The sequence below is a fragment of the Hylobates moloch genome, unplaced genomic scaffold, assembly GCF_009828535.3.
Source record: "Hylobates moloch isolate HMO894 unplaced genomic scaffold, HMol_V3 SCAFFOLD_12, whole genome shotgun sequence".
Taxonomy (NCBI): Eukaryota; Metazoa; Chordata; class Mammalia; order Primates; family Hylobatidae; genus Hylobates; species Hylobates moloch.
The window spans coordinates 15,688,045-15,703,769 of NW_026652287.1; the positions used below are offsets into that span (position 1 = coordinate 15,688,045).

At 44.1% G+C, this 15,725-nt stretch overlaps 1 protein-coding gene across 2 annotated transcripts in view; it reads left to right on the forward strand.

Moving 5' to 3' along the window:
• The first annotated feature begins 2,436 nt into the window (after nucleotides 1–2,436).
• FBXO21 (F-box protein 21) overlaps nucleotides 2,437–15,725 on the forward strand; it is a 48,736-nt gene continuing 35,447 nt past the window's right edge. For both annotated transcript variants that reach the window (XM_032168572.2, XM_032168573.2), the window contains exons 1-4: nucleotides 2,437–2,708; nucleotides 3,563–3,698; nucleotides 6,345–6,439; nucleotides 15,175–15,296. In XM_032168572.2, the coding sequence (XP_032024463.1) occupies nucleotides 2,470–2,708; nucleotides 3,563–3,698; nucleotides 6,345–6,439; nucleotides 15,175–15,296 (592 nt within the window). In that variant the 5' untranslated portion in view covers nucleotides 2,437–2,469. The remainder of the gene's footprint in view (nucleotides 2,709–3,562; nucleotides 3,699–6,344; nucleotides 6,440–15,174; nucleotides 15,297–15,725) is intronic.

Here is a 15,725-nt window from a genome sequence, read left to right on the forward strand (position 1 = left end):
AGTGCAAAGGCATGATCTCGGCTCACTGCAACCTCCACCTCCCTGGTTCAAGCGATTCTCCTGCCTCAACCTCGCAAGTAGCTGGGATTACAGGCACCTGGCATCATGCCTGGCTAGTTTTTGTATTTTTGTAGAGATGGAGTTTCACCAAGTTGGTCAGGCTGGTCTCAAACTCCTGACCTCAGGTGATCTGCCTGCCTTGGCCTCCCAAAGTGCTGGGATTACAGGTGTGAGCTACCGCATCCAGCTCAAGGATTTTTTCTATACCAGCCACTGTTCTATGCCCCTCACATGAATTTCCTCATTTAATTCTCATAACAGCCCCAGGAGACAGGCATTATTATTATTAATTATTATTCCCATTTTACAGATGAAAAACTGGGCCTCAGAAAGGCTAAGTAACTTCCCTAGTCAAACAGCTGATTAGACTATCACAATCAATAGATAATTGAGAATCTGCTCTGTGCAGGGCATGGGTCAAGTAACTAGGCTTCTAGAGGTGACTCAGACGCAGTCCTGGCACTGAACTCCCTTCAGATTTAGTGGGAAAGATGCATGTTGAATAGTTGTAAGTTATTACAAGACTGCAAAATGCTGGGCAGGAGCCATATCTGGTGCTGGTGCTGGGGCGAGGGAAGGGAGAGCATTTGGAAAGGTTAAGCTGAGCCCTGGAGGAAGGGAAGGAGCTACTGGAAGGGGGAGGACTGCATGAAGTGCGTTGCAGGCAGCAGGAATAGTATATGTAGGGCCAGAAATGGGAGGAAAGAGATGACCAGCCTTGCTGAGGTATGCTTGGCTAGTGAGAGAGAAAGACTTCAGATAGGTAAGAAGAGGTAGAGTCTGCTGCTTTGCAACAATGTTTGGGATGTCACATTCATTTCTACGGGCAATAGGGAGCCACGGATGGCTCAACGCCATCCATTGAGAGTCACTTTACTAGTTCAGCTCTCTCGGGGCATGTTGATTTCCAAGTTGCCAGGAGTACTTCATTGGAGCCTCCATGTACTGACAACAGATCCTTCTAACTGTAATTGGACTTTGAGGTTTTGAAGCAAAGACTCCATTTTTCTCACCCCTGTATCCCCAGGGCACACAACACAGGGCTTTGGCACTGAACTAAACTGAATTTTTTTTTAAATGTGCAGATCCTGAGACTACCCACCCAATCCTGAGTGATAACTCCTGCTTTGAAGACTCAAATCCAGGCTTTAGCACTGTTGTCTCTGTGACTTTGAACCAGTGACTGCCACCTGGAAGAACTTGGCCTTTTCTGTAGAATAGGTATAACTGTGGTACCTATTGTGGGAGGTCAGACTATGCTCCCCAAATATGAAGGATTGTTGAGCTGGAAACAATTAAGAAACCAGTACAGGAGAGCTTTCTGCCTGCCCTCTATTAGCCTAAAATCAGGGGACAGATTTGAGGATTATTATTACTCCCCTACACTATCATAGAGGGCTTACCATAGCACCCACTCAAGAATAATGTTATTATTACATCATATGGTTAAGATTACCGACAAGCAAAAGTCAAGCGGATCTGAAATAGAATCCAAGACAAGGGGCTGGGCGCGGTGGCTCACGCCTGTAATCCCAGCGTAATCTCGAATCAGGAGTTCGAGACCAGTCTGACCAACATGGTGAAACCCTGTCTCTACTAAAAATACAAAAATTAGCCGGCTGTGGTGGCAGGCGCCTGTAATCCCAGCTACTCGGGAGGCTGAGGCAGGATAATTGCTTGAACCAGGGACGTAGAAGTTGCAGTGAGCCGAGATCACGGCCACTGCACTCTAACCTGGGTGGCAGAGTGAGACTCCGTCTCAAAAAAGAAAAAAAAAAAAAGTAAAAATACAAAAATTAGCTGGGCGTGGTGGCGCGCGCCTGTAATTCCATCCACACGGGAGGCTGAGGCAGGAGAATCGCTTGAACCCAGGAGGCAGAGTTTGCAGTGAGCCGAGATAGCGCCACTGCCCTACAGCCTGGGTGAGAGCAAGACTCCTTCCTAAAGGGAGAAAAAAAATCCAAGACAAGGAAGGGATCCTGAGCAAGCCCTCTCACTCTCCGAACCTCAGTTTCCCCGTCTGTAATATGGGGAGAAAGTTCGTAGGGTAATTGGGGAAGGTCCAATGCGCACAGAAAGCGCTCAGCACGCGTGAGAATAGATACCATTTTTGTTAATTTTAAACATTAATTACGTTTAAAAGAATCAATGCTATTATTGTTGTCCCGGACTAGAGGCGGCTTGCGCTGCCAGCTCCAAGCACAGAGCGCAATTATGTCCTCCCTTTTGCGGCGCTGCCACCCGCGCGGCCCCCGGCCGATGCAGGGGAGGTGTGGCCCGCGGATGGGCGGAGCGATCTCAGGACTCGCCCCCAAGACCACTAGGCGGGGCCAGGCGGGGCCAGGCGGGGCGCCCCGGCACTCTCGCGCGCGCGCGCGCGCGCGCGGCGGCCCCAGGTACGCGGACAAGATGGCGGCGGCAGCAGTCGACAGCGCGATGGAGGTGGTGCCGGCGCTGGCGGAGGAGGCCGCGCCGGAGGTAGCGGGCCTCAGCTGCCTCGTCAGCCTGCCTGGTGAGGTGCTGGAGTACATCCTGTGCTGCGGCTCGCTGACGGCCGCCGACATCGGCCGTGTCTCCAGCACCTGCCGGCGGCTGCGCGAGCTGTGTCAGAGCAGCGGGAAGGTGTGGAAGGAGCAGTTCCGGGTGAGGTGAGCCAGCGGCCCCGCGCCCCGGCTGCGCGCCCACCGCCCCGCGCCCCCCGGGGCCGGGCAGTCGCCCCGCTCACTCCCCGCGGCCGCCCCGCGCGCGGACCCCACCCCGGACCCCTTCCCGCGGACAGACAGACAAAGGCTCCAGGCCCCGGACCCTGCGGGGCCACGCCAGGCGGACCCCCGAGTCCCCAAATGGCGCATCTAGGAGCGCCTCGCAGCCGGGTCCTCCGTCAAGGGTGACGCTGGCGGCGGCGCGGCTCGTCCCTTTTGCGCGCTTCTTTTGTGCCCGATTCTGGGCTGAAATGTTTACATGGACCCAGTGATGCATCGATCGGGCGGGCGCAGCATCCCGGGGCTGGTTGTGGACGGCACAGATTTCAGCGTGGCCCCGGGATGAAATCTGGCCCTGCACACTCCCTCTGTGACCTTGGGGGGAGCGACTGTCGTTTTTTTGAGCCTCGTTCATAGACTTTGAGTGGTGGTAATTATTAGACCTACCTTTCACCGTGTTTATTAAATTAGATGATGTGCGGGAGGCACGCACGCAGGGCCCCGGCTCCTAGGAGGCGCTCAATCAGTGCTCACTGCCATTGTCATTATTATTATTGTTGTTGTTATTACAACTGTCCCCATTTTAGAGATGGGGAATGGAGACATCATTCATGCCGCTACGCCAAGGTCACACCGGGAGTGAGTGAGTGAATGCCGGTGGGGTTTTGAACTAGGTCCCTCGCCGGGGTCCCTCTTACCACTGGACGCCACTGCTGTCCCTGTTTCCAAGGCTGCCTTGGATTCGTGGCCGCCTGCCTTTGAGTTTCTGTTAAGCTGAGGGGGTGTTTCTCTCCTCGTAGGTGGCCTTCCCTTATGAAACACTACAGCCCCACCGACTACGTCAATTGGTTGGAAGAGTATAAAGTTCGGCAAAAAGCTGGGTTAGAAGCGCGGAAGATTGTAGCCTCGTTCTCAAAGAGGTTCTTTTCAGAGCACGTAAGGATCTGTTGATGTGGCTGTAAGCTTTGGCTTGCTGGTATATGTGTCTGGGTCTGCAGGCATGAGCTCATCCAGCTCTTTTTCGTATCTCCCTTTTCAATGCTCTCACAATCCCTTACTCACTTAGATGGCTGCAAGAGTCATTGTGTCCTTTTTCTCCTATCCAACAACACGAAGCCATTTGTCTGTGCCAGCTTTACTTTTCTAAAGCCAGAGAGAGAATGGGGGTGGAGGGAGCAGGGAGGGACCCACGCAGCACAATGTAGACGGAGTCCAGATCAGCATTATTTCTCCAATGGGTTCAACGGATTTTTTGTGCAACCCCTACGTTATTTGGGGAATCATCAATGATTGAACACTAGAAATTTCTCCCGGTTGTTTTCCCAGAAGGGTTGACGAAATTAATGTGGTTCTTCTCTCTGGCTTTGCAGGTTCTACCCAGTAGTGAACTGCATTATTTGTTAAGGTAACAGAGGATTAAAAGCTACCTATAAATCAGAGTTATTGATCCCTGAAATAAATTGTCTTGCATTCATTATCCCTGAAAAGTTTTTGAGTTTTTTGTTTTTTTTTTTTTTAAATATTGCTGAAATACATGGTGGGTTTTTTGGGTTTTTTTGTTGTTGTTTTTTCTTTCTTTCCTCAAAATGTTTCAGGAAGTTTCTTTCTTTTTTCTTTTATTTGAGACAGAGTCTTGCTTTGTCTCCCCAGCTGGAGTGCAGTGGCGCAATCTCAGCTCACTGCAACCTCCTGCTCCTGGGCTCAAGCAATTCTCATGTCTCAGCCTCCCGAGTAGCCGGCACTACAGGCATGGATAATTTTTGTATTTTTAGTAGAGATGCGGTTTCACCATGTTTGCCAGGCTGGTCTTGAACACCTGGTCTCAAGTGATCCGCTGGCCTCGGCAAACCAAAGTGTAGGGATTACAGGGAGCCACCGCGCCTGGCCTCAGGGAAGTTTCTGTATCTGCTCCTGATCCCTTTTTGTAACTCTGGAAAATAATCCACACTCATGTTTTGAGTTCAACAAACTATTAGATCTTTATTTCTGGTTGGGGTTCTAGAAATAGAGCCAATCTGATTTATTTCACTTTTTTGTTTTCCTAAAGACTCCTTTGGATTCTCTAATTTTAATTACTGTTAGTTAATGGAGTTCATAATTTGAAATGTTTTCAAGGCTTTTCAAGTTTTGAAAGGGAAAATTTGAACTTTGGACAAATTTGAATGTTTTCCTCTATGGAGAATACAAATAGACATTCCTTAGTGTAATTGGTTTCTATAAATATTTATTAGTGTTAGAATAAACAAAATTTGTATTCTACTTTGGAGAAGCCATGCCCTGGCTAAAAGCATTCATAATCACAAATTGTAAATGCTGATCTGAATGTGTTTGCACATACGTAGATTTTGGTACTAGCTATGTTTGGTGCAGTTGGTCATGGACTATGAGCCTGCAACCTCCATTTCTAGTCCAGCTGGTTTTGTGTATGTTTTGAACAGTCTGTGCCTCTGTGTAATAATGATGGATTGTTGTGTTTTTTCCTCAGCTCCCCCTTTTCCTGTACCGCTGCTTAATTAGAAGTATGTCAAGGACTTTGAACACAGCGGGAGCATACTTAACATTAATCTGTGGGTGGGTGATTGCTTTGGCCCAGGATCTTGGTGTTCCTGTGTTCTCAGAACGCACACAGGTTGACCTGAAATGTTCTGGCTACTTGCAAAAAGAAAACTGAGAGAAGCCATAGAATTTTAAACTCAGAAGATCTTTTCTTTTCTTTTTTTTTTTTTTTTTTTGAGATGGAGTTTCACTCTTGTTGCCCAGGCTGGAGTGCAATGGTGTGATCTCAGCTCACTGCAACCTCTGTCTCCCAGGTTCAAGTGATTCTCCTGCCTCAGCCTCCCGAGTAGGTGGGATTACTGGCATGCGCCACTACGCCTGGCTAATTTTGTATTTTTAGCAGAGACGGGGTTTCTCCATGTTGGTCAGGCTGGTCTCGAACTCCTGACCTCAGGTGATTCCCCCCCACCTCGGCCTCCCAAAGTGCTGGGATTACAGATGTGAGCCACTGCACCCGCCGCCGCCGCCTTTTTTTTTTTTTTTAAACGGAGTTTCATTCTTGTTGCCCAGGCTGGAGTGCAGTGGCGCAATCTTGGCTCACTGTAACCACCGCCTCCTGGGTTCAAGTGATTCTCCTGCCTCAGCCTCCCAAGTAGCTGGGATTACAGGCATGCCTGGCTAATTTTGTATTTTTAGTAGAGACGGGGTTTCACCATGTTGATCAGGCTGGTCTCAAACTCCTTACCTCAGGTTATCTGCCTGCCTTGGCCTCCCAAAGTTCTGGGATTACAGTCATGAACCACTATGCCGGCCAGAGCTAGTTTTCTTTATGTTAGAACTCTGAGTTGTCAGTTTCAGAAATTCCAGTCTATGAAAATATCATTGATTACAAATAACAACAAAATCTCAGTAAATTATTGTTACTTTATGTTATTTTCTACCCATGACTGGTAGTGCAAGGTAGTGTAGAATAACTGTTAGCACTGTCTTTAGTAGTGGACATCTTTATTTCAGCTCAGATTTGTGAGAGTGAGAGTTGCATCAATACTCATAATTGAGGCCTACTTATATATGTCTTCTTCATAGGTTCCTTGTAATGGCTTCAGTGACATTGAGAACCTTGAGGGACCAGAGATTTTTTTTGAGGATGAACTGGTGTGTATCCTAAATATGGAAGGAAGGTAAGCCATAGCTTTAGCAGGGATTTGTTTGTTTTAATAAGTCCAGAATAAATTGCTGTAATTTCTATGTGGCTAAACCCTGGAATATGTGATTCCAAATATTTCACGCCTTGTCGTAGTTACAGTTTTGAAAAGTTCTGTGTATATTAGGTACATACACCAAGACAATTGACATATAAAGAAACCTTACAAAAATCCTTTTGGAAAGAAAATGGAATTAATGTTCAGCACTACTATGGGTCAAATACTGTGCCCCGGACCCTTGTATCTGTTGTGTTGTTTAGAAACCTTTTGGTAATAGGCTGGGCACGGTGGCTCATACCTGTAATCCCAGCACTTGGGGAGGCCGAGGTGGGCGGATCACCTGAAGTCAGGAGTTCACGACCAGCCTGGCCAACGTGATGAAACCCCATCTCTACTTAAAAAAATACAAAAAATTAGCTGGGTGTGGTGGTACGCACCTGTAATCCCAGCTACTCGGAAGGCCGAGGCAGAAGAATCATTTGAACCCGGGAGGCGGAGGTTGCAGTGAGCCGAGGTCGCACCATTGCACTCCAGACTGGGGGACAAGGGCAAGACTTTGTCTCATAAAAAAAAGAAACCTTCTGGTAATAGAAATCATCCTTCCTTCATTATTACCTCTCCACTTACTATCAAATTTGCCTGTCATGAATTGAATCTTTTAATTTAAAAATAATAATTTCTTAGGCATGTCTTAATTTAATGGATGATTTTTTACAATTTCTGAATTGTGGTACAAAATAATCTACTTTGTTCTTTGAACACTGTAGATCTTTGGGTGAGCCTTTCTTTTATCTTCCAGTCAGAACACTGCATACTTAGGGACTTACTTGATCAAGAGGAACCCCTTATCTCTTGGTTATTGCTTAAAATTTCATATGCCTTTTATTTTCTGCTGTGAAGGTTAATTTCCAGTTTTTCCCTGAAAGATGACTGGGCTTCCAGCCTAACTTTCCTGTGGAAAAGACTTTCTGCTCTAAAAGTTCTGAAAACTTTCTAGTGATGGAAGATAAGAATGTTAGTTTAACATCTTCCTTAAAAGGAATCTTTGCGAAATATCTCACAAACAAGGCATAAAATATTTCTGTTGTTTTTTAAAGGGGATTTAGGAGAGAGAAATATCTATCAGTGGAAAAACTGTGGGTAGAGGTAAGATGTGTCACTATTCTAGACCTTGGATGAGTTCAGATGCAGAGGTCATTTTTCCATTTCTATTTTGGTTTATCTATAAATGAATTGAAGTATGATCTAGTAGTTAGTATTGTGCAGTCTTAAAAATAAAAGCTGACTTGTGTTTTTTAACGTGTATATGTACTTTAAAATACATAAATGGGACCTCATACATACTTTGTTGGTTGTTTTGGTTTGGTGCTTAGTACAGACCTTGTTTTTTTTCTTTTGCTGTTTCCTTTTTCCTCCCCATTCCCTCTGTTTACATTGTCCTTTCCTGCCCCCACCTCTGTAATTCTTGCTAACAGCCCAGGTTGCATTCTTCATGCTGACAGTGATGAGTATGGGAAGGGATCATTATTGCACAAAATTGGGATCACATAATAGGTACTTTTCTATGTTGTTTTTTCTCTTTCAACAGTACCTTATGGAAATCCATCGTCTTCATTGGGTAAAACATGAAAATCACTTTTGTTAATGTCTACTTACTCTTTTGTGTTATGTTACATAATTTATTTACTTATTTTTATTTTAATTTTTTGGAGATGGAATTTCGCTCTTGTAGCCTAGGCTGGAGTGCAATGGCACGATCTTGGCAACCTCTGCCTCCTGGGTCCAAGAGATTCTCCTGCTTCAGCCTCCTGAGTAGCTGGGATTACAGGTGCCCACCACCACACCCAGCTAATTTTGTATTTTTAGTAGAAACGGTGTTTCACCCTATTGGTCAGGCTGGTCTCAAACTCCTGATCTCACGTGATCTGCTGGTCTCGGCCTCCCAAAGTGCTGAGATTATGGGCGTGAGTCACCGTGCCTGGCCTACATTAAATTTTCCTATAGATGGACAACCACTTTTTTTTTCCACTTTGTGTCACGTGAGGAGTGATGTTTCTAGGCAGTAGAGTCCTGGGAACGGGTTTCCCAGTTCAGACTACAGGATGTTATTGAAAGACATAAAATAGATAGCATGTCCTGGAATGTGAAGACTTGCTATCACAGAAAATGTCAGTTCTCCCCAAATTAATGTATAAACCTAGTGTCATTCCAATTAGGATTCAGAGTATTTTTGTGGGGGGTGGTGAGCAGGGGGAGTTGTTTTGCCTTTTTCTTTTCTTTCATTTGGATGTCATAAAATATATGCAGAAGACTAAATTCACAAGAAGAGCCAGAAAACAATTTTTTAGTAATCATAATGGGAAACTGGCATCACTAGATATTAGGCCATCTTATAAAGCTACTTACAGTCCAAACAGCACAGTGATTCAATAAAAATAGCTGCAGCAGTAGCAGAGGATAATTGACAAATGCATCCCAGAATAAAAGATAATTTAATATATTTAAACTCAGAGGGAAAAAAATGGATTTTTAAAGAAGTGGTACTGGACATCACTGAATATCCATCTGGAAGAAAGGAAAACGTGTATCATATGCAAACATTTTTCCAAAGAATTAAACAACTGAAATTTTTAAATGATCACAGTGAACAGTCCTCAAGAAAATAGGAGACTTTGTGTAGTCTAAGGGAGACCACCTTAACCAAGAATGACAGTGTGGAGGCTGTGAAAGAGCAGACACTTCTATATGGCCCAGAGAGCATGAACGAAGTCAGTAGAACTCAAGAGATACTGAAAAATGTTCAAAGGTTAGGAGGATGGCATTCACAGAAGAACAAATCCTAACATCTAACAATCATGGAAAAAACCTTGTAATACACTATTCAAAAAGTGTTAAATAGGCCGGGTGCAGTGGCTCACACCTGTAATCCCAGCACTTTGGGAGGCCAAGTCCTTGGATCATCTGAGGTCAGGAGTTTGACACCAGCCTGGCCAACGTGGTGAAACCCTGTCTCTACAAAAAATACAAAAATTAGCTGGACTTGGTGGCAGGCGCCTGTAATCCCAGCTACTCGGGAGGCTGAGGCAGGAGAATTGCTTGAACCTGGGAGGCGCGGGAGGCGGAGGTTGCAGTGAGCCGAGATCGCACCGTTGCATTCCAGCCTGGGCGACAAGAGTGAAACTCCATCTCAAAAAAAAAAAAGTGTTAAACAGCAATGAAATACTGCCGTTTTATGTGTCAGGTTCCCAAAAAAGATAAAAATACATAGCTAGTAAAGACATATAGTCTTTTTAGAAATAAATACGAATAGGTTACCCAACACACGTATTTTGACCTTAAAAAAGGATTGTTTGTTTGTTTTAGAAACAGAGTCTTACTCTGTCACCCAGGCTGGAATGCCATGATGCAATCATAGGTCACTGCAGACTCAAACCCCTGGGCTCAAGTGACCCTCCTGCCTCAGCCTCCCAGGTAGTTAGGACTGCAGGCACTTGCCACCACACCTGGCTAATTTTTTCTATTTTTTGTATAGATGGAGTCTTGCTTTGTTGCCCAGGCAGATATTAAACTTCTGGCCTCAAGAGATCTTCCCAGCCAGGCATGGTGGCTCACGCCTGTAATCACAGCATTTTGGGAGGCTGAGGCGGGCAGATCACTTGAGGTCAGGAGTTCAAGACCAGCCTGTCCAACATGGTAAAACCCTGCCTCTACTAAAAATACAAAAATTAGCTGGGCATGGTGGCACACGCCTGTAATCCCGGCTACTTGGGAGGCTGAGACAGGAGAATTGCTTGAACCCAGGAGGCTGAGGTTGCAGTAAGCTGAGATTGCACCACTGCACTCCAGCCTGGGCAACAGACTCGGTCTCAAAAAAAAAAAGGATCCTCTTGCTGCGACCTCCCAATGTGCTGGGATTACAGATGTGAGCCACCACGCCCAGCCCTGTTTGTTTTTTGAGACAGGGTTTCATCCTGTTGCCCAGGCTGGAGTACAGTGGTGCAATCATGGCTCACTGTAACCTTGAACTCCTGTGTTCAGGGGATCCTCTGGCCTCAGCCTCCTGAGTAGCTAGGAATACAGGCATGTGCCATCATGCCTGGCTAATTTTTATTTGGTAGAGACTGTGTCTCACTATGTTGCCCAGGCTGGTCTTGAACTCTTGACTTCAAGTGATCCTCCCACTTTGGCCTTCCAAAGTACTAGGACTATAAGTGTGAGCCAACAAATAAAGTTGTTTTTAAATGATAGAATACCCCGCATTTAAAAATATTTTGGGATACCAGTTTTTATGGAGGACCCTGTTTCTTTTCATTCCTGGCAAATGCTTATGGTTTGGATATGGAAAGCATGGGAAGGAAAAAATGTAGTTTCCATAAATGCTAAAGCATCAGTTTGAAATCAGTTTGTGTTTATGATGTGCTATGTGGTCTTAAAAAAGAGTATGTCCTACAATAAAGATTAGAAACAGCATATTAAAAGGGCATACACTGGGCCAGGCATAGTGGCTCACACCTGTAATCCCAGCACTTTGGGAGTCTGAGGCGGGTTGATCACCTGAGGTCAGGAGTTCGAGACCAGCCTGGCCAACATGGAGAAACCCCGTCTCTACTGAAAATACAAAAAATTAGCCAGGCATGGTGGCAGACACCTGTAATCCCAGCTACTCAAGAGGCTGAAGCAAGAGAATCGCTTGAACCTGGGAGGTGGAGGTTGCAGTGAGCTGAGATTGTGCCACTACACTCTAGCCTGGGTGGCAAAGTGAGACTCTGTCTCGGATGGATGGATGGATGGATGGATGGATGGATAGATATATAGATAGATTCATACATTGTACCCGAGAAAAGTGTCACAGAATGACCAATACTGAGACATATTTTAGTAAAATTGCTGGATTTTAAAGACAGGAAAGTCGTTTGAGCATCCAAGCAGAAAAGGTAAAGTCGTTTATAAGGAAAAGAAAATAAGAATATAATCAGACTTTTCAACAGAATTTTTTGTGCCAAAGGAAAAAATAACTTATTTAAGATACTCAATGATCTAAGGAAAATGTCAGCCAAGGATTTTTATATCCAGCCAAACTGACTTCCAGATATGAAGACTGCACAGAAACTTAACAACTTAACAAGAATTCAGTGACTTTTAAGTCCTTCCTGAGAGATCTCCTGGAAAATGAATTTCAAATGATCAAAAACCACTCGCCGCCCAAAAAAAAAAAACAAAACTAAACAGAGAAACACTGATATAAGGACTGGCAGTGAGCACTAAATCTGTATTTTTAGATTTAAATTCAAATGAGGGTTCTAGGGGAGAAAGTATTGCATGTGTAACGTCTATAAGACATGTCAGTATAAATACAATGCATCTGTTTAAAAAAATGAATGGACAGTGGGGGAGAACATATGCAAAATATTTAGCTGTTTTCAGTAATCATAAAAGTGATGAGTAATCCCAGCACTTTGGGAGGCTGAGGTAGGTGGATCACAAGGTCAGGAGATCGAGACCATCCTGGCCAACATGGTAAAACCTCGTCTCTACTAAAAATACATAAAAAAAAATTAGCTTGGTGTGGTGATGCCGCCTGTAATCCCAGCTATTTGGGAGGCTGAGGCAGGAGACTAGCTTGAACCCGGGAGGCGGAGATTGCAGTGAGCCAAGATCGCACCACTGCACTCCAGCCTGGCGACAGAGCGAGACTCCGTCTCAAAAGAAAAAAAAAGTGATGAGAACATTAGTCTTGTTATTCTGAGGGCTGGTGTGTGTGTATGAGAGAGAGATGTGGAATGAAGTAAATGAATAACGATGTGATATTCTAATTTTATCACCTGTGATATCCTGGAGAAGCAGAATTCTCCTGGAATAAAGAAGACATAAGATAGAAGAAGGTCAGAGCCATATATTTTTGAATTGGAAGTGCCAGTGTGAACTCAAAAGGTATTTTATATTTAAATACATGTAGGTATACGTAAGTGCATGTGCATATGTACATGTACACACACGTGCACATCAACACTAGGCTTCCTAGGTCTGTCTGCTGAAAAGATCTAGAAATAATAACCAACCTAGTGGAACTGATCTTCCCTCGTATCCAGATTGTCATCTTGATACAACATTTTCCACAAAAGAAGCCAGGGTTTTTGGAGAAAGACTGATTGTATGTCCAATGCAAGGATTTTAAAAGATGAGCCTGGAGCATCCTGGAAACCTAACCAGATAGTAAGAAAACTGACACTACTTTATGTCGGAAGTACTGAGGAACCAATATGAAGAGGCTTCCAGTGGCCAAAGATGTGACAGTTAGAGCATCAGTGTGGATAATAACAGGAATGGATTGAAATGCGTCGAATATGCTTGTCTCTCTGAGTCCATAATAATACTAAAAAAATTAATTGGTCACCTTTGAAGGATAAACAGAAACCCATATCATTGTTTTGAAAAATTATAAATAGAAGATATGAGCATTTATCCTGCCTTTTCCATGTACTGTATCATGGGGGATCAAATAATAGACGGGGGGGGGGGTTTCCTTATAAAGTATCCCAGCTAATGAATTAAGAAGGGTTGATTGAATTCTAATATCACCACTTCGTAACCTCAGATGAATGAACAGATCAAGACATTGAGTAGCAGTGCTGCTGACATCACAAAAGAGACACCCAGGCATTATTGCCTCCTGATGGGAGAATGCACTACCTTCTATGAAATTATCTTGCTAAATTAATGGAATCTGTATCTCATGTAGCCTCTACATCCAATTTACAGGAGATCAGAAGACAGAAGAACATGTTAAACTACATCATGTGGGTACAGTCAGCAAATTCCAGACAATGGGAAACTGCAGGTCAAACAACCCAGGTTCTTCAACAAATAAAATGCAAGGGAAAAAAAAGATGGAGGAGGATCCTGTAGATTAAGAGATTTAGAAGGCATCAAAACAGACTCACCTGTTTAGGGATGCATATTTCATGGTAATACTAAAGAGAAAAGCAAGAAAGTGATGACCATAGAGGTGTGGTTTGTGATGATTGTTGCGGGGGGGCCCCGGAGGGCTTCTTGGCTGTTTGCAAAGTTTTCTTTCTTGGCAAGAGTGGTAGATCCAAGAATGTGCCTTATGATGATTCATTAAGCTACTTGTTTCACACAATTTTCTAGATTGGTATATTTTACAACTCAAAGGTTAAAAAGTAGATGAAACATAGATCATTCTGCAGATTTTCATTGACCTCTCTCAAGATTGGCAAGTTGTCTGTTACTTCATGATGTCAGCCAGATAAGTTTCATCACTGTCTCTCTCCTCCTTCTTATAATCCCCATATATATTTGGGATATGTGGTGAAGAATTTTATCTACTAACAACTGTTATGGAACATCTACTATGTGCCAGATGCTATTCTAGGCACTAGGGATACAGCAGTGAACAACACAAAAAAAATCCCTGCCTTCATGGGGCTTATACTGTAGTGGGGGAGATAGGCGCTAAGAAAAATAAGAAATTGGTTACGTTAGAAAATGAAACATGCTATAGAGAAATATAATCGGGGAAGAAGGCAGGGGAGTGGTGATGGTGAGGGGGTGCCATTTAAAATAATGTAGGGGGCCTTACTCAAGGGAACATTTGAGTTGAAACCTAGGAGGAGGTGAGAACAGACTGCAATCTCTGGGGAGAATGTTCCAGGCAGAAGGAACAGGGCACTAAGGTGAGCACCCACCAGACAGTAAAGGGACAGCTGAAATGCTTGGGTGGCTGGACTGAGGGGGAGTGGCAGGAATTGGGGTCAGAGAGGTAATGGGGCGAGAGTTCAAGAGACCTTTTAAGTCCTCCTTAGGACTTGGGCTTTTTCTTGGAGCAAGGTGGGAAACCGCTGGAGACTTGGAGGCGAGGATTGGGTGACATGACTACATGTTACTGGAGTGCTCTGGCTGCCGTATTGAGGATAGACTGTGGAGGGGCCAGGTCTGAAGCGGGAAGCTGAGGTAGGAGGATGTTGCTGCAACACAGAAATGCTGATGGTGGTGTGTGGGAGTAATTGGGAAGTGTGCACATTTTGGATGTAATTTGAAGATAGTACTGATAGCATTGGCTGACAGGTCTTAAGTATGGCTTATGAGAGAAAGCAAGGCATCCAGTATGACTCGCAGGTTTTATGCCTCACTAGAATGATGGAGATGCCTTGATCTGAGATGAGGGTGACTCTGTGAGGGAAAGAAAGATGAAGGTGCTCAGCTATCTGAGTGGGATGTGGAGTAGATGGATAGTAGTTGATACACAGGTCTAGAGTTCAAGAGAGAACTCTGGTCTGGAAAATAGGAGTTTTCATAATATGTGAAACCATGAGGAACTCACCGTGGCAGTGAGTGCCCAGGCCCAAGTGGCCCAAGCAGGGGGACCAGCAAAAGGTTCTAGATGCCTCCCCATCTTCTGAACCTCCCCCAGCTCAATTCCTTTTTCAGGCTGCTCTTCCGTTTCCTTTTACCAAAGATACAGGCAAGTACGTCTGAAGCCAGGCAGATAACTGTTCCTCAGATTTCAGTACAACTAATTTAGTATTGTATTACAATTCAAAGACTGGTATCTACTTCCATTATAATTATTATAAGATAATGAACCAATTATATTTTTCTTGTTAAGCAAACTACATGGTATGTTAGTGTAACGTAAAAATAGATAACCGAAAGTTTTCAAATCTTAATTCTTACTGACTTTTTGTTTCCAGAAAAGCTTTGACCTGGAAATACTACGCGAAAAAAATTCTTTACTACCTGCGGCAACAGAAAATTTTAAATAATCTTAAGGCCTTTCTTCAGCAGCCAGATGACTATGAGTCATATCTTGAAGGTGAGTCTTTTCCCGTATATGTGGACAGTAGTATTTCTGTAGGTAACTGATTAGTTTTTTAAGACCAGCAGAGGGAATTGTGTTCCTTGTGGTAAAGAAGTGGAAAAGTAAATCATGTTGCGTGGGCTTCTGCAGGTTGGATTATAGGGCCTGACCAATGAGATAGTTCAAACTATTAAAATTAGAGCTAAGATTTTATCAAAGTCCACTAAAGAAATAGTGTTTTTTAAAGATGCATCATTGGCTTAAAATGTAAGAGTGATACTTTAGCTAATGAAGTAAATTCCTGTTTTTCCGAGCTTTAATGATCATTTCCAAATCAGAAGTAAATGTATCCAATTTTGTCTCCCTGTGACCTTGAGTAAATCCCTTAACCTCTCGGGCTGGAGTTTATTGAGGACAGAATGTTCTTGGGCATCAGTGAGTCTG